The following is a 23,243-nucleotide window of genomic DNA, read 5'->3' on the forward strand; positions in this document are numbered from 1 at the left end:
AATGCATCAATCTGCTTTTGTGGACCATTGGCCATTAGCCTTCAGTTGTAACTTGTGATTTTCTTTTCTTTCGCGTTTTAAAAGCTCGTCAGTCATCTGTTTTCACTTGGCCGTGGTATTATTCGGTTGCATCCAAATTTATTTAATCAAGTCGATTATTGCTATTTATCATGATACCTACTCTGAAATCAAATCCGTGGAAATTATTGGTTTTGCGCAAGATAAGTGAAAGCTGTGGTAGACTAGAAAGAGATGCTGAGGTGAGAGATGTTTTTGTGCATGTGGGTGCGTGCGCACATGTGATTATTTTGTATAGACGAATGTTTCATTGAATTTACAGAACATTTCCTATATCATGAGATACTATATCATTATTGAGATATGAAATGTCCCATATCGTACAGCCGTAGTGTGCATGTATGTGTGTGTGTGTGTGTGTGACTGTGTGTGTGTGTGTGTTACCATTGTGACTTCAGGCATTCCCCCCTCCTCTCTCTCTAGCCCTGGGGTCAAGCTATATCCTTCCACTCTCATCTGTGCCCCTCTCTCTCCAACTCTAATAAGACTAATTAAACCATTAACCACTTGAAGGCCCACACCGTGCCCTAATTGGCCAAATTATGAACCGTGTTCCCTGGAGATGCACGCGTTGCCGTGGCCCCTGGCCGTAGGGCTCCCGGTCACCTCGAGCCTGGAGATGCACGCGGTGCCGTGGCCCCTGGCCGTAGGGCTCCCGGTCACCTCGAGTGATGGAGGCCCGGCACGGTCTCACCTCTGACTCAGGACAGCTAATGCCATTATGTGCTCAGCTTCAGTTACAAGCCCCTTAAGAAGCTCTGGGCTTCCCAGCCCTAAGCCACTCAGACATGGGAGGGGGGGGGGGGGGGGGATTGGTTTGAGTAGCCAGTCAGAGTCAAGACACAGCGGGGGGAGGTTTTAGAGGCACGGTGCCCAGCCAATCGGGAGGTCAGGAGACCCATAACTTAGAGGTTGGGTGAGGTCGCGTGGAGTCCTGACAGTGTTGCTACCTGTCTGTATTGAGAGTAAATAAATTAACACTAGTGCATCCCGTAGCTGTCCATTGTAGTAGTGAGTGAATATGGAAAGTAGTTCACATCCACAGAGACACACATGTACACTTCACATCACCACAGAGACACACACACATGTACACCTCACATCACCACAGATACACACACACATGTACACTTCACATCACCACAGAGACACACACACATGTACACCTCACATCACCACAGAGACACACACATGTACACCTCACATCACCACAGAGACACACACATGTACACCTCACATCACCACAGAGACACACACATGTACACCTCACATCACCACAGAGACACACACATGTACACTTCACATCACCACAGAGACACACACACATGTACACTTCACATCACCACAGAGACACACACACATGTACACCTCACATCACCACAGAGACACACACACATGTACACTTCACATCACCACAGAGACACACACACACACGCACATGTACACCTCACATCACCACAGAGACACACACACATGTACACTTCACATCACCACAGAGACACACACACACGCACATGTACACCTCACATCACCACAGAGACACACACACATGTACACTTCACATCACCACAGAGACACACATGTACACCTCACCACAGAGACACACACATGTACACCTCACATCACCACAGAGACACACACATGTCGGGGCGACAGTGGCTCGGTAGGTAGAGCAGTCGTCTGGTAATCCAGAAATTCCCAGTTCGATTCCCGCTCCTCCCGGGGGGGGAAGTGTCCTTGAGCAAGACACTTAACCCCTAATTGCCCCAGATGAGAAGGTTGGCACCTTGCATGGTTGCCTCTGTGAATGTGTAAGTGAATGGGTCAAATGTGAGGAACAAATTGTAAAGCGCTTTGGATAAAAGCGCTATATAAATGCAGCCATTATTTATTATACATGTACACCTCACTTCACCACAGAGACACACACACATGTACACCTCACTTCACCACAGAGACACACATATACACTTCACTTCACCACAAAGACACACACACATGTACACCTCACTTCACCACAGAGACACACATGTACACCTCACTTCACCACAGAGACACACACACATGTACACTTCACTTCACCACAGAGACACACATATACACTTCACTTCACCACAGAGACACACACACATGTACACTTCACTTCACCACAGAGACACACACACATGTACATCTCACTTCACCACAGAGACACACACACATGTACATCTCACTTCACCACAGAGACACACACACATGTACATCTCACTTCACCACAGAGACACACATATACACTTCACTTCACCACAGAGACACACATATACACTTCACTTCACCACAGAGACACACATATACACTTCACTTCACCACAGAGACACACATATACACTTCACTTCACCACAGAGACACACATATACACTTCACTTCACCACAGAGACACACATATACACTTCACTTCACCACAGAGACACACATATACACTTCACTTCACCACAGAGACACACATATACACTTCACTTCACCACAGAGACACACACACATGTACACCTCACTTCACCACAGAGACACACATATACACTTCACTTCACCACAGAGACACACACACATATACTGTACCTCACTTACTTGACACGCATGTGAAGAAGGTCACATGCGTAAACACACCCACACTGTAAGCTGAGTGTCACAGTCCCACTGTTGTGTCAGTGCCGGGGCAGCATTGGGACGGTGAGTCAAACTACTGACTCAGTAGCAACAGTAGGATTAAAGCTAACCCATCTGTTGCCAATAGGCTAGTTTTAAAGCCCCCAATGATTAAATCCACTTCGTTTGATTTGATTCCGATTTATTCTGGTAATGATTTGATGTGTTGTGAAATCGTACATTTTGACTGCGGTTCAGCTTGGTGTGATTGGTTTAGAATAGATACTGTACCTTTTTAGAAATGTGATGGGTATGAAAATGTGACAGGACCAATTCAGTCAGCAATTATTGGAATATATGCAGTTGACCTCACATCAAGTTAGCTTTTGTTCACAGTGCTACAGTATGTTCATGAATTAATCCAATAGATGAGCACACGATAAGTTAGAGTCATATGGATTCAAACTTTGGGGTCTATATGTACGTTATGTTCTTGAAGAGGTTGATTTGTAGATAGAAAACACCATAACTCAAACACACAGGGCTGCTCTGTATTCCCAGATGTAAACCCAGCTTTTTCTAAGATTTCAGGTTCATACTGGCAGTCCTTGAATCAAGAGCTCAGTCAATTTGAGAAGAATTAAATAAAACACCATTCCAATACCATATTATCAGTAGTGTAACTGAGGGGTTACAAAACCCTCACTGTATTAAAGATTGTGATAGATTAAACCACTGCTAGGTATGTACTTTAATTACTGGCCAGACAGTACATCGAATATAGATGGTGAACACTCACAAGAACACGGCATTGACAAAGAAATAGTATTTGAGGGTATTTTATTATTATGCAACATTAGGTTACAGAATGAGAATTAGGGTCGCGCTTGTATGGCGAAGAATATGCATAAAGTCAGTCAGTAGCATGAGTCACTGGGAATAGCAGGAATCCTACGATGGGTCTAAGTTGATGCCACCGGTCGTATAATAGCAACTATAGAAGGCAACGCTGGTACCGCCTGGAGACACTGGGTTCCCTCCGGGGTTGTAAGGCCTAGAGGGTAGAGGAATGTTCGGATACTCAGTCTGATTCAATGAAGAATGAAGAGACTCCACGTACAGGAGTCGGTCCTTGTAAATCCAACGATCAGCAGCAAAAGCAATAACTGTAATCCAAATGCTCGATAGCAATGATGACAGCCAGCCAGCCTCTGTCCATGAGGCCAGCCCGAGTGGTAATCCTCACGAGGTTGAATCCCAAACGATAGTGGAAATCAACGAGGCTCTTCTCCGGGTAACACGTTCCAAATCAATATAATCCAACCAGTAATGGTTCTGCAATCGCCGACTCTGGTTCTCCTGTGCACATGTCCAACGGTTCTCCGACTAGGCCTCCTCGGGTGCGGGCGACGTATTTAGGCCACAAACCCTGGCTAAGGTACACTAGCTAAAACACGACGAACCGCTGGGTAATGCTACACACGAACGAACTGGGTTGCACGATATACAATAAATGAACGACTATTTACTTCACATTAGATTAGGTCGAACTTGACGTTACTGCATTAAACTCTGACACTTTACTATTCTATTCGCACATGTTCTCAACGCTCTGTTAGACGCACTGCTGTTCACTTCACTGTTACCGAACTTGTCACACTGCTGCTATTCGCACCTGCGCCGGTATATATACTTAAGTGATTATCTAGTCCCAAACCTTAGTTCTTGTCTGGGATCAATACGCTGTCTCCGGGCATGTTCTGACATGCCTGAGCTTGTCTTTGAACCTGACGTTGGGGGCTTGCGAGCTGGCGCCTAGGGCGCTGTCCAATAAGGAGAGCGAATATTACTATGGTTTGAACGCAGGTAAAGGGATATTCCGTGTATATATAAATAATATACAAAGTATATCAAACAATAAAGGTAGATTCTCAGTTTTAATCTGGCCCTTCACAACAAGTAGTGTGGCGAATCCTTATGTTCATGTTGCGATGTAGGATGGGCTTCTATAGTCAGCAGTGTACGTGGCTAAAATATGGAATAACATGAATGTTTTAACTATTTGAGGGAAATTGTGTGTGTGAGACTTAATGACTTGGATATACCGTACTTTTTGCACTATAAGCCGCACCTGAATATAAGCCGCTGCAGCTAAATTGAATGATGTGTACATATATAAGCCGCACTGGACTATAAGCCGCAGGTGTTTTAATGTTTAATTACCATATGTAAGGGTTCGTGCACAGAGGGGATTGTCGGGAAAGAGATGGCTGTTTGAGGAAGCTCCCATTTATTAACATTTTTGTTTAAACAGGAACGATAGCCAGTTAGCAGCGCCGGGTACAGTAGGTAGCAACGTTAGCTCTCATAGCGTTAGCCAGTTAGCAGCGCTGGGTACAGTAGGTAGCAACGTTAGCTCTCATAACGTTAGCCAGTTAGCAGCTCCGGGTACAGTAGGTAGCAACGTTAGCTCTCATAACGTTAGCCAGTTAGCAGCTCCGGGTACAGTAGGTAGCAACGTTAGCTCTCATAACATTAGCCAGTTAGCAGCTCCGGGGTACAGTAGGTAGCAATGTTAGCTCTCATAACGTTAGCCAGTTAGCAGCGCCGGGTACAGTAGGTAGCAACGTTAGCTCTCATAACATTAGCCAGTTAGCAGCTCCCAGTTTGCAGCTCCGGGTACAGTAGGTAGCAACTAACATTAGCCAGTTAGCAGCTCCCAGTTTGCAGCTCCGGGTACAGTAGGTAGCAACGTTAGCTCTCATAACGTTAGCCAGTTAGCAGCTCCCAGTTTGCAGCTCCGGGTACAGTAGGTAGCAACGTTAGCTCTCATAACGTTAGCCAGTTAGCAGCACCAGTTACAGTAGGTAGCAACGTTAGCTCTCATAACGTTAGCCAGTTAGCAGCGCCGGGTACAGTAGGTAGCAACGTTAGCTATCATAACGTTAGCCAGTTAGCAGCGCCAGGTACAGTAGGTAGCAACGTTAGCTCTCATAACGTTAGCCAGTTAGCAGCACCGGGTACAGTAGGTAGGCAGCATGTTGAAAGAGGAGCCCTGAGCTGCTCATACACTAGACTCTTGCCATAATGGTTTGTTGACGTGGTTGACGTGCACTGCTGCAGCAGATTTAGGAGTCTGATCTGACGGTCACAGAGCTGAGGGAGTGCGCCGTTAGCTGTAAAAATCCATAGATTCGCCGCACCGTTATATAAGCCGCAGGGTCGAAAAATGGGGGGGAAAGCCACGGCTTATAGTCCGAAAAGTACGGTAGATAGATGTAGATGTATTTGTAAGGCCCGACAACACACGTTAATGTCCCCATAGGCCGGACACGTCTTCTTTAAACGGGATCATCCCTATGTTCCCTGGGTCCTATGTTTCCCGGGTTCTATGTTCCCCGCTTTGATTGATTAATAGATTGAACATTTTATAAATTTTTATTATTTTATTAATTATTAATGTCCGCCATGTTTCGAACGGTTAAGCTTAGGCCCTCTTTTGAACTGGTTATGGTTAGAGTTTGGAATCAGGGCTGGTGGTCTAAAATTTTCAATCAATCAATCAATCAAAGCGGGGAACATAGAACCCGGGGAACATAGGACCCGGGGAACATAGACATGCTCCCCTTTAAACAAGTCAAGAAGAAACATTACAATAGATCAAGAACAAAACAAAAAACACCATGAAATCCAAAATAAAATGTAAAATAAATAAATGCAACACTCCCAGACAGGCGAAGGTAAGGAAAAACTCACTAAAAACCTAGCAATAGGAAAAAAGCACCACAGGCAATATGGAGGGGAGAAACCTTAGAATGGCCGTTCAAGGGGGGATCTCCCTTCTTAGATGTCGGTGATAGTAGTGTTGCTATAAAACAGGCGAAACAGTTGGTAAGTATGTACATATATGTGTAATAAAACACAAATATGTACATGCAATAGCAACTGGGGTACATAAGAACATTTTGAAAGATTGAAAATAGAATAGAGCTGATAACGGATCCATTTGAGGTATGGGGGCCTTCAAGTGCTTAATGTTTTTTTCCCCTCTTGGCCATCACCACGGGATGTCCACCATTTTGGTCATCACCACGAGACATCTACTCACAGGGAGACGGGGACAGGCGTTAGACAGTTTGCATGTTTGTGATGGGCGGACATAGCAATATATTAGGGGTGGGGGGAAAATCGATACGTAGTAGTATCGCAATACTTTGCGTGGCGATACTGTATCGATACAGGGACGCCAAGTATCGATATTTAATTATTCATAAAAAAACAAAAAATATTTTTTTGTATAAGGAAGTTGCATTGTTAATTTCAATACCTGTAATAGTAGAGTAGTTCACACACACATGTGCATTCAGACTTTTTTTCAGCACATCGCCTGCTCCACAAGAGGGGGGAACACACTCGACCACTGCTACACCCCGTTCAGAGCTGCCTACAAGGCTGTAGCGGCTCCGCCACTGATGGGCTCTGTAAGCGCGAGCGATCACGACTCCATCTTTTTAATCCCAGCATACAAACAGCGATCACGCGAAGTCGTCGTGTCACGTGAGACAAAAAAGTGGTCTGACGAATCAGAGGCCGAGCTCCGTGACGCGTTCAAGGATACAGACTGGGACATGTTTGAAGGAAGCGCCAGTGACGTCAGCGAGTATGCTGATACCGTTGTAAGCTACATAACTACAGTGGCAGACGGCATTGTCCCCACAAAGACGGCGCGGGTTTTCCCAAACCAGAAACCTTGGGTGGACAGCACTATAAGAACAGCCCTAAACTCACGCACCACGGCTTATAACCTGGGCAGAGAGTCAGGAAATATGGAAGAATACAAGGCTTCAGTCTACACTCTGCGCAAGGCTGTTAAACTTGCTAAGAGGACATATGCTGAGAAACTGGAGACACAAATGGCACAAAACGACACAAGAGGCTTGTGGAGGGGACTGAAGACAATAACTGACTACAAAGTCAGCGCCCCCGCAATGGGGAGCGACGACGCCTCTCTAGCGGACAAACTCAACTCCTTCTACGCTCGGTTCGGTGTAGACAGTGTCGCCGCTAGCCCTCTGGCTAGTGACGTCACTGGCGCACCGGCTGTTGTGGAGGGGGGGGGGCAACCGCGGGGGGGCGGGGGCGCTCTCTCGTTGTCGGAACACAGTGTGAGAAGAGCATTTATGCAGGTGAACACCAGGAAGGCTGCAGGTCCAGATGGTATAACAGGACGCATACTTAAGTCCTGTGCAAACCAGCTTGCCCCGGTGTTCACCGCCATATTTAATCAATCCCTGGCGGAGTCAGTAGTCCCTGCCTGCTTCAAGATGTCTACCATCATCCCTGTACCGAAGAAACCCTCCCCAACATGTCCAAATGATTACAGACCGGTGGCACTCACCTCTGTGGTCATGAAATGTTTCGAGAGGCTGGTCAAGGACCACATTTGTGCCTCTCTCCCCAGTGATATGGACCCTATGCAATTTGCATACAGGACAAACAGGTCCACTGATGACGCGGTCTCCCAGGTACTGCACAGCACTCTCTCCCACCTTGACCGTCAGAAGGGGGGCTATGTGAGACTGTTGTTCATTGACTACAGCTCAGCGTTCAACACCATAGTCCCCACCAGACTGGTGGACAAGCTGATCGAGCTAGGCCTGAGCTCCGCCCTGAGCGCCTGGGTACTGGACTTTCTGAGTGAAAGACCCCAGGCGGTCAGGGTGGGGGGTCAGACCTCCAACACCATCACCCTGAGCATCGGGTCCCCCCAGGGCTGTGTTCTAAGCCCCCTGCTGTACTCACTCTACACACACGACTGTGTGGCCAAGTTCAGCTCCAACTCCATTGTGAAGTTCGCCGACGACACGGTGGTGGTGGGGCTGATCTCGGACAACGACGAGAAGGCCTACCGGGAGGAGGTTGAGGTACTGGAACGTTGGTGCCAGGACAACAGCCTGCTCCTGAACATTGGTAAAACCAAGGAGCTGATCGTGGATTATAGGAGAGGACAGCGGGAGACACACACACCACTGAGGATTAACGGGGCTACCGTGGACAGGGTGAGCAGCTTCAAGTACCTGGGGGTCCACATCTCAGAGGACCTGACATGGTCAACACACATAGGCACAGTAGTAAAGAAAGCGAAGCAGCGCCTCTACCACCTGAGACAGTTAAGGAAGTTCAGAGTATCGGGGAAGATACTCCAGTCCTTCTACTCAGGAGCTGTAGAGAGCATCTTGACCGGAAACATCACTGCCTGGTATGGGAACAGCACGGCACAGGACAAGAAGGCCCTACAGAGTGTGGTGCGCTCAGCCGAGCGTACCACGGGTATTGCGCTACCTCCCCTGCAGGCTCTATACAACAAGAGGTGCAAATCCAGAGCCTGCAGGATAATGAAAGACCCCCACCACCCCAATAACAGCCTGTTCCAGCTGCTGAGGTCAGGCAGACGCCTGCGAATTCTAGAGACTAAGACGGAGAGGCTTAGGCTAAGCTTCTTCCCCCAGGCCATCAGAGCCTTGAACAATGAACATTGAGAGACACAGAAACTGAACTATCCACACACAAGTACATACACGACACGCACGCTGAGCACGCTCACACACTAGCAGCCACTTTAACACTCATGCCGCACACACGCACACTTATGGCCAGAGGAAAGGCCACTTAAAGTAGTATAACTTCAGGAACAGTGTATTGCACTACTAAAGCTAACTAGCATGTCCTATATGCTCTGTAAATACTAATGTACAGATACCGAGATGGCACACCATGTACCTGTTTATTGCACTGTTTTATTGGATTCTATTAATATGTTGTACCACTGTATTTTTATTGGATTCTATTATATGTTGTACCACTGTATTGCACATCGTCGCGGGCAAGACCAGCCGCATTTCATTGTATACCTGTATACCGTGACAATTAAAACTCTTGAATCTTGAATCTTGAATCAGTTAAGTTAGAAATGACTGTAATACAAACAGTTCAGTTTGTCAGGTACATGCAACACAGATTACAGTGTTTACATCTGTCTGCTTGAGAAAATACCATGTTCTACAATAAAACATTTTGAAGTGAGATGAACAGACTGAACTTTATTTTATTAGATAAAACATGTTGACAAAGTTTTACTTTGCAGTTGAAAAAAGGTAATAAATCGCAATATAGCGCAATATTAATATCGCAATACTCAGCATATCGCAATATATTTAGTATCGCAATACTATCGTATCGTGACTCACGTATCGTGATAGTATCGTATCGTGAGGCCTCTGGTGATTCCCACCCCTACAATAGATACATATAGTAAGCATATATGTGAATAGAATAGATACATGTAGTAAGCATATGTGAATAGAATAGATACATGTAGTAAGCATATATGTGAATAGAATAGATACATGTAGTAAGCATATATGAATAGAATAGATACATGTAGTAAGCATATATGTGAATAGAATCAGAGTATATAAGAGAATTGTGAAATTAATAGAACTAAGAACAACTGCAAGCGTATGTATACAGGATGTGATACAAGACGATGGCTCAGGGCCATATGCAGGAGAAACCACTCAGAATAGGTCAGCCCACTACTTACCCCCCACCCCCAGCCAAATGATAGGAAAGTATAACGTTGATGGAAATTCATCATCTGGTATTATTGTTCATCCCAAACATAACAAACGTGATTAATCATAATTTTTTCTTTAAAATAATTATAATAATTAAACTGCAACAGGTATTGGAACTGATATGAGAGTGCTGCCCCTATCCCCTACTGTCACTACCCCCTGCTGCCCCTACTGCCCCTATCCCCTACTGCCACTATCCCCTGCTGCCCCTACTGCCACTATCCCCTACTGCCCCTATCCCCTACTGCCACTATCCCCTACTGTCCCTACCCCCTGCTGCCCCTACCCCCTGCTGCCCCTATCCCCTGCTGTCCCTACCCCCTGCTGCCCCTACCCCCTGCTGCCCCTACCCCCTGCTGCCCCTACTGCCCCTATCCCCTGCTGCCCCTACCCCCTGCTGCCCCTATCCCCTACTGTCCCTACCCTCTGCTGCCCCTACTGCCCATACCCCATGCTGCCCCTACCCCCTACTGCCCCTATCCCCTACTGCCCCTACCCCCTACTGCCACTATCCCCTACTGCCCCTACTGCCCCTACCCCCTACTGCCCCTATCCCCTACTGCCCCTACCCCCTACTGCCACTATCCCCTACTGCCCCTACTGCCACTATCCCCTACTGCCCCTATCCCCTACTGCCACTATCCCCTGCTGCCCCTACTGCCACTATCCCCTACTGCCCCTACTGCCACTATCCCCTACTGCCACTATCCCCTACTGCCCCTATCCCCTACTGCCACTATCCCCTACTGCCCCTATCCCCTACTGCCACTATCCCCTACTGCCCCTATCCCCTACTGCCCCTATCCCCTACTGCCACTATCCCCTACTGCCCCTATCCCCTACTGCCCCTACCCCCTACTGCCCCTACCCCCTACTGCCACTATCCCCTACTGCCCCTACTGCCACTATCCCCTACTGCCACTATCCCCTACTGCCCCTATCCCCTACTGCCCCTACTGCCCCTATCCCCTACTGCCACTATCCCCTACTGCCCCTATCCCCTACTGCCCCTACTCCCCCTACTGCCCCTATCCCCTACTGCCCCTATCCCCTACTGCCCCTACCCCCTACTGCCCCTATCCCCTACTGCCCCTATCCCCTACTGCCACTATCCCCTACTGCCCCTATCCCCTACTGCCCCTACCCCCTACTGCCCCTATCCCCTACTGCCCCTACCCCCTGCTGCCCCTATCATTTACTGCCCCTACCCCCTGCTTCCCCTATCCCCTACTGCCACTACCCCCTGCTGCCCCTATCCCCTACTGCCCCTATCCCCTACTGCCCCTATCCCCTGCTGCCCCTATCCCCTACTGCCCCTACCCCCTGCTGCCCTGCTTCCCATATCCCCTACTGCCACTACCCCCTGCTGCCCCTATCCCCTACTGCCCCTATCCCCTGCTGCCCCTATCCCCTACTGCCCCTACCCCCTGCTGCCCCTACTGCCACTATCCCCTATTGTCCTATTTTCCAAGTAGTTGCCGTATTATCGGTATCAACCAGTAGGGGCGCTCGGGTTACACCAGGTTACTTTTCATCTCTAGTAAAGGTGGAGGTGAGAAGGGAGAAACAGCCCAGTGTGAGGGTTGTTACATTGCTCTGTTCAAAATCATTTGTTTCTTTTCTAGGTGAAGATAGTTAGAAAAATATTTGAAGCATTTTTGAGTTCGGTAAATAAATGCTTTGCTTTTTCTCAAGCACACTCATTGTCTGTTCCTCAATAGGCAGTGCGTTCTGAAATAACTTAATTTTTCCGTTCTCTGCTTGATATAATTAATCAAATGTCCAATCTAACTAATTGTATTGGCTCATAATAGCCTGTTGCTGTAAAAGTACAGGGACAAACAATCCATGATTTTATTAAAACTCATAAAAACACAAACTGCCTATACATGGAGGATGCCAGTCTACTCCCTGCTCTATTTATAATCGATCCGTTTATTAATGCTTCGCTCTTTGCAAACAAAGTGGGCTTTCAGAATATTTAAAATGTATCATCAAATTCAGATGATAAATAAAATGCTTGTAGATTCATGATGACAAGCGGAACGGCGCACAAATCGGGATCAGACATCACGGTATTCTGTCAGGCTTTGCGTCTCCTGGTGGCAGATAACAGAACAGCAATCACCCTCAAAATCAACTGCGTCTGCACCGCAGTAAAATGGTAGACAGTCCTAATTGCTGCATTTTTTATTTTTTTTTGCTCTGCGTTGCATCATAAAAACGTGCCCTTGGGTCATCATATAAAGTACATAAAATGCAATTTGATCAGTACTTATTGAAACTGTATTGTACTGAACACGTTTTTCTCAAGGCGTTTTTTTATAATTACACCCCGACACAAACAATGTATTATTTAACAAACAATGTATTATTTAGACATTTCAGATGAACTGTGGGGTTGGTTTCACTTGCAGCAATCAGATTTCCCCCCAACTGAAGGAAACCGATGCTCAGTCCCATCAGGCAGGACCCCAAATGGCTGCCGAGGGACGGCTGGGTGGACATAAAGGATTTGTGTTAATTTTATAAGTGGCTTATAGTGCGAATTCAGTATTTTGTATGAGCCAGCAGTGAGGGGTTAGAGACAGACGGACGGACGGACGGACGGACGGACGGACGGACGGACGGACGGACGGACGGACGGACGGACGCCTCCAGGGCTCTCTGTGGCGTCAATGCAGCCCCAGTGAAGTGTCCTTCTGCACAGTTTCTCCAAGGCCAATACATCTGTTCTTTTATGCTTGCCATTAAATCTTCCCCCAAAACGCCATCACTATCCCACCCTCCCTCCCAGGATCCCTCCTTCCAAAATGTCCTATCAATCCGCCATCTTGCATTGCTTATGAGAGCTTTTACACGGACACAAAAAATAAACATTATTTTTTTTGTGGCAAAAAGAGCTATTGGAAGTAACTGGTGTCATTGAGCCAACTTTTATCTTTTAGCACATTGAGTGCCAGCGACGAGATTTATCGTTAGTTCATGCCGACCGTTGAGTGCCAGCGACGATAAATCTCGCTTTTTTTTTATTAGCGATTTGAATTCATATTTCATCAATCTAGTCTCACGTTAGTGCTGCAAACTCTCTCCGAGCTCCATTGGGAAAATACCGCCCCCTATCGTCTCTCCCTGTTGTACTGCACCCCTTTGGAATGGATTGAATGAAACACATGGGGGGGGGGAAATCCAGCTTCCTCATTTTACTTCTCAGACAAGTCACTGGAGAGGATCGAAGTCATTGCCGAGCCCCAAAACAGCATAGAATACATATTTCCAGTACCCAGAGTTGGATCAATAAACGTGATCGATATTTGGAATGGCGATCAGGAATTGGAATAATATTTTTGGAGAACATCTGATTTGAGGTAAGGAATCTATTTTACCAGTCTTAGGATAATCAGAACTTTTTTCACAGAGATATCAACATGTGCCCTATGTGTGTGTGTGTGCGATCAGGAAATGAGAGAATCGATTTTTCAGCTCGCTTCTATAGCGTGCATAAGTACACATAATATTATCGATAATCTAGCATTTATTTGAAAACGATTCATAAATAGGCCGAAAAACTACAACGTTTTTTGTGTATTCCAGAATATTCCAGTAAAATTATCACAGAATCTTTATATTTTCCTGAAACTAGCGTTTTTCAAAATGGTATAAAACGAAAATGAACCCATTAAAAAAACAATCCGTTTCGACAATGTTGACTGCAAACAAGTCATTGATAAGCGACGGCCAGATTAGACACATAGCCATAATTTAAGACATAGTTTATGCATTTGCAAATATGAGAGCTCTATCATTGAAGTGGATGCTGGCATATGGAGGCTTTTAGCACTCCGCATGGCTGGCAATCAATGTGTTAAAGGTTTGCACTTTGAGGAGTGTCGAGACATTGATTGCTGTCTGCAAAGAATCAAGACTTTCTCTCTTACGAGGGAAGAAACAGCTTCTCTTTTTTGTTATTGTTAATTTGTTCTTACAAACAACAAGTGTTGAACTCATCATACTTCATATGTGTAGTATTCTGGACTTTTTTATTAACTTCTGAAGGTGGGGTGGATGAAAGAAGGGTGACATCATATGATGAGTTAGGCCATCAACACTGAAGAAGGAACACATTGGTTCCGAAACATGTATGTTCCAGGCTGCAATTAAAACTTTGAATCTGAGAGTGCTGGTCCGGCTTCCTGCTTTCTTCTACTTAATCTTCGGGATTTTAGCACCCAGTGTCAGACATTGTGAGCGCGGTCTAACTTGACTATCATATGATGAGTTACAATGGGCGTAGTGCGCTGTGTGAATGGGAGCCAAGGAGCCAGGCTTGTTGAAATAAAGGCCTAGCTAATGTGATGTGCTGCGTCTTACCTGTTGGCTATTCAAGGAACATGTGCCAAACCGATTGATAAACTTAATTTATTTTCTCAATAATGCTTGGTGGTGACACTGGAAAGTTGTCAACCTGGATTTTGCTCTACATTTGCCATAAAATGCTTGGGAAGGAACAGTGTAGCCAGATTCCACAATTGTTTAGATATCCCCCCTCCCCAATAACTAGTGGCTAATACACTTTGTTTAAAAAACAACCAAGTCTTGTGATAACAAAGCAGCCACGGAGAGGAACCAGGATACTCGACAGAGAGCCATCCCCTGACTTCTGCCGTTCTCAAGATATACCGCCCTAAGATTGATGACATCATCTTAATGTAATTAATCCTGAAACACAGAGCGCAGAATCCAGAAATATCCAAGCAGTGTTGCTATTTACAGTCTGGAACAGGCAACACGTATGCACAGGCCTGAGGCTGAGCTAAATTAGATAACATTAGGCTATGTCGTTTTGCATTGTTGCCGTCCTTTTAACCCATTGTGCTATAACTGACCCAGTGTATTTGAGCAGCTATTTCTCTCCGGTAAATGCATGGCAGATGATGTTTCCAGGTGGAACATACTGTAGCAATGTAAAATGTAAGGTTTTGTATACTGTAACACAGTAGAGGGGGTATTCTATATGTTCTATATGTTATTATAGGTAGACCTATTGTAATCGTCTGGACATAATGTGAGTGAAAGCTAAGCCCCACCCCTGTGTGTGACATCATGGAATCCATAATGGAGAACCGTGGCTTCATCAGAAGGTTAATTCTCTGTTTCTCCTTGTTGAATGTGAGGCTGTGCTCTCTCTCTCTCCTCTGTCAGTCTTTTTTCTCTCTCTCTCTCTCTCTCTCTCTCTCTCTCTCTCTCTCTCTCTCTCTCTCTCTCTCTCTCTCTCTCTCTCTCTCTCTCTCTCTCTGTCATCTTCTTGTGCTGTTCTATCTCACTCTACCCTCCTCCTTCCTCTACTGTATGTGTGTGTGTGTGGGGGGGGGGGGGGGCACAGTGTAGTATGCAGGCTGATTAGCATGGGCAACGACACCGCCTCCAGAGAAAGGCTTAGGACTGATAGGTTGGCACACTTTTGTGTTGAGAGCATTATGACGGTGAGGGGAAGAGGGACACAGGCTTGTTGATTTGAGATTACAGTGGAAATAATGAAGAAAGGCTAAATGAGAAAATATCATATGTCCTGAATTTAGTTCTCCTCAAGGCGGCTCATTAGTGTGCTTTTTAAACGGCTGTAGGACGTGTGTCGTATTAGTCTTATTAAGTCTTGTTAGAAGAAATCTGAAGCGCCTCAGTAGAATTCTACCAGAGATAATTCAAAGCAACAACACTGCAATATAGCGCATGCCGCATGCCCACGGCTAAGTCCTGCTAGGTCAAGGTCATAGATGCAGTCTAGTCTCATGACCCACTGAGCGTTCTTTTGATTTTATTTTTTTATTTTTTTTCATTGCTCTATCCTGACTGGTAGACTAGAGGTTAGAGAAGCAGGTTGGTGGCCAAAAGGTTGCTGGTTCAAATCCCAGGTACTGGTTAGGAAAATGTGAGTGGGGAGTGTTGCTGCTCTCCCTTCCCTCTTGGTCTTGAGGCATCTGTCTCCCACGTGTGGGCGTGCGTGTGTTTGTGTATTTGCTGGAATGTGTGGAACCCTCCTTCAACCTGCAACTACTCCCCCAGGTAGTTACTGTAAATAAGAATTAGGGCTGTCAGTTTATCGCGTTAATTAGATAAATTAATTACACCGCTAATTATCGTGTTATGAAAATTAACTCAAAATGAATTACATTTTTTTTTTTTATAATTTTTGTTTGTATCTCATTCATTCCATAATAATGTAGAATACACATTTACAGACTTTTTTTTATAATATGGTCCATTTGCATGTTCTTGGTATCTGATTCTAGGGACATCTATGAATCTCAGGGAATGTATTCCCAGTGTCAGAAATACTGTGGGCTAGATCCACAAAGAATGGATTGCACGGTGCAAGTTGCACCCTTACTTACAATTCATTATGAATTGAAAATGGGGGACCATGATGTAAACAAGACGAAAGTCTTTCTCTGGTCTGCATCCCCTTAACAATTGTGTGTATTGAGCCGTACTGTATTGTACCCATTCTGCAATCTTAATAACATTTTCATTCAATCAATCAATCTGCGCGGTGATTGATTGAATGAAAATTTTATTTTGAGTAAATTGTAATGAACCAAATGAGAATATCAATAAAACATTTTTTATCTTTGACTGTGAATAACACCATGCTCAAATTGACCAGACCTGAAAAATCTAAGCAAATTAATAGATGGAAGATGAATAAACAGAAGGTTTTGTAGATACAGTACTGAATTCTGCCATCCGGATACATGCAATTTTAAATATGATTATAGAATATAGAATATCAGGAATAAAATGGTTATGTGATTAAAATGTGATTAATTAATTACAAATCCTGTAATTAATTCGATAACATTTTTTAATCGCCTGACAGCACTAATAAGAATGTGTTCTTGGTCAATTCAATAAAGATCTAATTCAATAAAGGTTGAATGAATACAAAAAGAAAACAATTAAATGTATGTGCTCACCTACCAGCGCCTGGTAGGCTAGTAGAGACAGTGATGATGATGACGATGATGATGCAGTGATGAAGATTGTGTGTTTAGCTCAGGTCAATTGGGTAGGTCTTTATTCGTCCCCAAGAGCAGTTGACCTATCTCAAACCTGGCCTCTTTTGTTGATCCTCCAATCACATTATGACACAAAAGAAATATTTAAAATATTTAAATACATTTTTATTTATTTATTTTTTCAGACGCAGATAAGGGCAGTGGGGAGCCGGGGAACGGGATAGCCCAGTGGAGACTGAATGAGCAGCTCTACCCCTGTCCTGTCTGCGGCAAGGTGTTCGGTAGACAGCAGACCCTGTCTCGACACCTGTCTCTACACACAGGTAAATACAGTTATTTATCAAGCAAGATAATACCAGATCTTTGCAGAAAATAAACTTTTTATATGTTGTCCAAACACTTTTTGTGCTTTCACACCGTAAGCAGCTGTTCCCTGTGGTCCCCTTTTTCCTCTATGTTGGCCATAGTGGAACATGCTGAGGGGTCTGAACTAGGGCTGGGAGCGATATGGCCTCTAAATGATATGGTGATATGTTTTGGCCATATCACGATACACGATATATATCGCGATATTTTGACATTTCCTCTAAAGCACAAAATGCTTGATTTAACCCTTTGATGCATACAATCACGCCAATATGATGATTATAATAAGTCCCTGCAACATATGTTTGCATTATTAAACCATGAAGATGCTTTAAAAAATAATTAAATTAAAATGTACTAAGAGTAGTCTCCTGACACACTAATAAAAAGATGTATTTACATCTAAGACAATTTATATAAAAGACCTTTGCACAGTACTGTGTTTTCTATCCACTTTAGCCAAACACACACACACACACACACACACACATATATATATATATATACATATATATACACACACACTACTGTGAGAAAATAATAATCTCACACAAAGGGATAATGGCTTATAGCAGACTTAATGATTTTAGAATATTTCAGATAATGAAATTAAATGTTTATATCATCAACTATCCAGTTAGTATTTATACTCTAACGTTTGGCTACTTTAAATCATTGAATGGAGAGAGAGAGAGCCCCCCCCCCCCTCAGGTTTTGTTCTAGGTTTGCGTTTTGATCGTCTAAGCTGCCGTAGGTGATGTCACACTTTAATGTAAACAGGAAGAGTTTAATACACGGAGATGGAAACTGGATGATATAAAGAAACAAATAACCAATAAATATGAAGTTATATTTAAACTTCTGTTGTCAAGCGTTGTCAATATAACCCACCCCCTTTCCTCACGAATGGAACTAGTGTTGGGTAGTCCGCTTTGAGCGTTTTCCAGGGTTAGCATCTAACGCTAGTTAGCTTAGCCTAGTCATCATGGATAACTTGGTTAGCAGCTAACGTTAGCCCATTGCTTGCGTCAATTAAATTGCATGAATGCCAGCCACGCGTTTTGTCGCTAGTTCATGCCGACCGTTGAGTGCCCGCACGCTATATAGCGTTTGTTTGGCGTATTTTTTTTTATTGGCGATTTGAATTCATATTTCATCAATCGAGCCTCAGGTTAGTGTTGCAGACTCTCTCTGTGCTCAATTGGGAAGATACCGCCCCCTATCGTCTCTCCCTGTGTAACTGCACCCCATTACTTTACACTGATGAAGGGGGGGGGGCCAGTTTCCTCATTTAACTTTTCCGTCAGGCCAACTGAAGAATCCATTGTGATCGCCGGCCCGGAAAACGCGTGGATTATGTATTTACAGTACCCAACGCTGAATCAATAAACGCGATAGATATTTGGAATGGCGATCAGGAATTGGAATAATCTTTTTGGATAACATCTGATCTGAGGTAAGGAATTTATTTTACCAGTCTTAGGATAATCAGAGCTATTTTCACCTATATATCAGCGTTTGCCCTATGCATGTGTGTGTCTGTGTGTGCGATCAGGAAATGAGAGAATCGATATTTCAGATCGCTTCTATAGTGTGCATAAGTACACATATACTATCGATAATCTAGCGTTTATTTGAAAACGATTCATAAATAGGCCGAAAAATGACAACGTTTTTGTGTATGCCAGAATATTCCAGTAAATGCCGTTTATCACGGAATCTATATATTTTCCTTGAAAACGAGGGCTTTTCAAAATGCTATAAAACGGAAATTAAGCGATTAAAAAACAATCCGTTTCGACAATGTTGACTGCAAACAAGTCATTGATAAACGACGGGCAGATTAGACACATAGCCATAATTTAAGACAGAGATTATGCGTTCACAACGCTATCATTGAAGTGGGTGGTGGCATTTAACGGGGGTAAGGCGCACCGCATGGCTGGTAATCAAAGTGTTAAAGGTCCGCGCTGGTCTGTCTAATGAAATTACAATTGCATGTCATTTAAGGTCCGCGCTGGTCATGTGTCTATAATGAAATGAGAGGACAGCTCTGCGCTAAAGCTAAAGTCTCATCAGCCGCGATGTGACAACATATACTCGATGTTCACGATATAATAACTTACTACATCTCATGTAGAACAAGCCGCGATACATCGAGTATACTTGATATATCGCCCAGCCCTAGTCTGAACACAGCCTTCATGTGTGTGTGTGTGCATATCACTGTGTACTATCACTGTGCGTATTCGTGTGAGTCGTAAATCTTAAGTATCAAATGATGACAAGTTCTGATCCGTTACTTTTACAGTGTAGACTTAGACAGACTTAGATTGGGGTCATTTGACAGAAATGATTGAGATATAGTCTCCAGGGTTCGCACAAGGTCCTTGAAGTGCTTAAAGTGCTTGATTTATGACAAAAAAACTCAAGGCCTGGAATTCCTTGAAAACAGCCAATTCTTTTACAAGGTGCTTAAAAAGTCCTTAAAATTCAGATCAACCATTCATATTGAATGTTTTGTTCATCCATGATCAAATTGTTCTGAATGAAGACATTTTATTTAAAAAATTTAAATAATTAAGTGTAACTAATTGTCGGAAATTGGTTTTTAATTTAAGCCATAAATATTGGGTACGATTTTTTTGTTCAAAAAAAAAGTGAAAAGTGAATTGTATCCTTTTAAATGCCCTTTAAAAGGAAAACTCCAACATTTTGGGAAATTAGCTTATTTGCCATCTACCCTGGAGTTAGACAAGAAGATACATACCTTTTTCTTCTCTGTGCATGCAGTAGGAGTAGGAAGACGTTGGGAACTAGGCTAATGGAGGAACCTACTTCCAGTGACTGACGCTAAGCTAGGCTAACATGCGTGTCTTCCTACTCCTACTGCATGCACAGAGAAGGAAAAGGTATGTATCTTCTTGTCTAACTCCAGGGTAGATGGCAAATAAGCTAATTTCCCAAAATGTTGGAGTTTTCCTTTAACATGCTACTATGTACAAGAAAAGCAGAGTGAAGTGTGTGTGTGTGTGTGTGTGTGTGTGTGTGTGTGTGTGTGTGTGTGTGTGTGTGTGTGTGTGTGTGTGTGTGTGTGTGTGTGTGTGTGTGTGTGTGTGTGTGTGTGTGTGTGTGTGTGTGTGTGTGCTTCCCTGAGTAAGTAAATAAGGTTGACTAGACTGGATTACCCTTCCTTTAAAGAGATTACTACCCTGATTAGTCTCACAGGGAAAACTGCCTGTGTAATTACCCAGCTAGGAGGATGCCTCCCAGTGTGTTCATGCACACTCACACAATCAGACACACACACACACACACACACACACACACACTAATTCCAGTGCATTGCTACAATTGGTTCTCTTACTTTCACTTGTACACACACACACACACACACACACACACACACACACACACACACACACACACACACACCACACGCACACACACACACACACACACACACACACACACACACACTAATTCCAGTGCATTGCTACAATTGGTTCTCTTACTTTCACTTGTACACACACACACACACACACACAGAACAAAGCATCCTGAGGATAGGACTTGCTCTCCTTAGCGTCCTGATTACGCTGTGTTTTCTTACTTGGTCCCTCTGAGCCTCTAATCATGTCTGCCTCCCCATTGATCCATCCTGCCCCATCATCCTGCCCATCATCCTGCCCATCATCCTACCCCGTCATCCTACCCATCATCCTGCCCCATCATCCTGCCCCATCATCCTACCCATCATCCTGCCCCATCATCCTGCCCCATCATCCTACCCATCATCCTGCCCCATCATCCTACCCATCATCCTGCCCCATCATCCTGCCCAATCATCCTACCTCTGGTACCCAATCATCCTACCCCGTCATCCTACCCATCATCCTGCCCATCATCCTACCCCATCATCCTGCCCCATCATCCAGCCCATCATCCTGCCCCATCATCCTGCCCCATCATCCTACCCATCATCCTGCCCCATCATCCTACCCCATCATCCTGCCCCATCATCCTACCCATCATCCTGCCCCATCATCCTACCCATCATCCTACCCATCATCCTGCCCCATCATCCTACCCCATCATCCTGCCCATCATCCTACCCATCATCCTACCCATCATTCTGCCCCATCATCCTACCCCGTCATCCTACCCCATCATCCTGCCCCATCATCCTGCCCATCATCCTGCCCCATCATCCTGCCCATCATCCAGCCCATCATCCTGCCCCATCATCATGCCCATCATCCTGCCCATCATCCTACCCCATCATCCTGCCCCATCATCCTGCCCATCATCCTGCCCCATCATCCTGCCCATCATCCAGCCCATCATCATGCCCATCATCCTGCCCCATCATCCTGCCCATCATCCTGCCCCATCATCCTGCCCATCATCCTGCCCCATCATCCTGCCCCATCATCCTGCCCATCATCCTACCCATCATCCTACCCATCATCCTACCCATCATCCTACCCATCATCCTACCCATCATCCTGCCCCATCATCCTGCCCCATCATCCTGCCCATCATCCTACCCATCAGCCTGCCCATCATCCTGCCCCATCATCCTGCCCATCATCCTACCCATCATCCTACCCATCATCCTACCCATCATCCTACCCATCATCCTACCCCATCATCCTACGCATCATCCTGCCCATCATCCTACCCATCATCATACCCATCATCCTACCCATCATCCTACCCATCATCCTACCCCATCATCCTGCCCCATCATCCTACCCCATCATCCTACCCCATCATCCTACCCCATCATCCTACCCCATCATCCTGCCCCATCATCCTACCCCATAATCCTACCCATCATCCTACCCATCATCCTACCCATCATCCTGCCCCATCATCCTGCCCCATCATCCTGCCCATCATCCTGCCCATCATCCTGCCCATCATCCTACCCCTGGTACCCCATCATCCTACCTCTGGTACCCCATCATCCTACCTCTGGTACCCCATAATCCTGCCCCATCATCCATCATCCTGCCCCATCATTGTCCTCTAAAATTCCTCCCCTGGTCCTCGTTGCAGAACTAGCTGAACCGGGCTGTTTCAGGCGATGGGGGTTTGTTTTACTTTTGCAGAGCTTGTAATTAGTTTACAAAACATGTTTACTGTAATTATTAGTTATTATTATCATAATGTCATTAGAAATCAAAACAAATACATTTTGAGGCACTGTGAACCAAATGTAACCCTAGAAAATAATACATATGTTTGTGAACAACATTGTGGGCCCTGCCACAGTGAAATAGTAACTTTTCAGGCAGTTTTCTAGCTTCGAACAATGTTCTTCTGAGGACAGTTTGTTTATTCAGTTATGCACATTTAAAAATAAATCAAAATCTTCCTAAGATTTGGTAAAGAAAAAAATATTTCACATACCTACATGTACTGTAACATCTATGTTTTGTTTGTTTGTTTTATAACAAACATGTAATAAAGGCAAGGAAAGATTAATTAGTGGAGTGCATGATAGTAGAAGACAGTA

At 44.8% G+C, this 23,243-nt stretch overlaps 1 protein-coding gene across 1 annotated transcript in view; it reads left to right on the forward strand.

Annotated features, from left to right (window-relative positions):
- Positions 1–23,243, forward strand: part of znf827 (zinc finger protein 827) — a 309,120-nt gene that overhangs the window by 244,698 nt on the left and 41,179 nt on the right. Inside the window, 1 exon segment of the mRNA XM_084319389.1 lies at positions 17,539–17,676. Within this exon segment, the coding sequence (XP_084175515.1) occupies positions 17,539–17,676 (138 nt within the window).

Source organism: Notolepis coatsorum (genome assembly GCF_963971535.1).
Source record: "Notolepis coatsorum genome assembly, chromosome: 7".
Lineage (NCBI taxonomy): Eukaryota > Metazoa > Chordata > Actinopteri > Aulopiformes > Paralepididae > Notolepis > Notolepis coatsorum.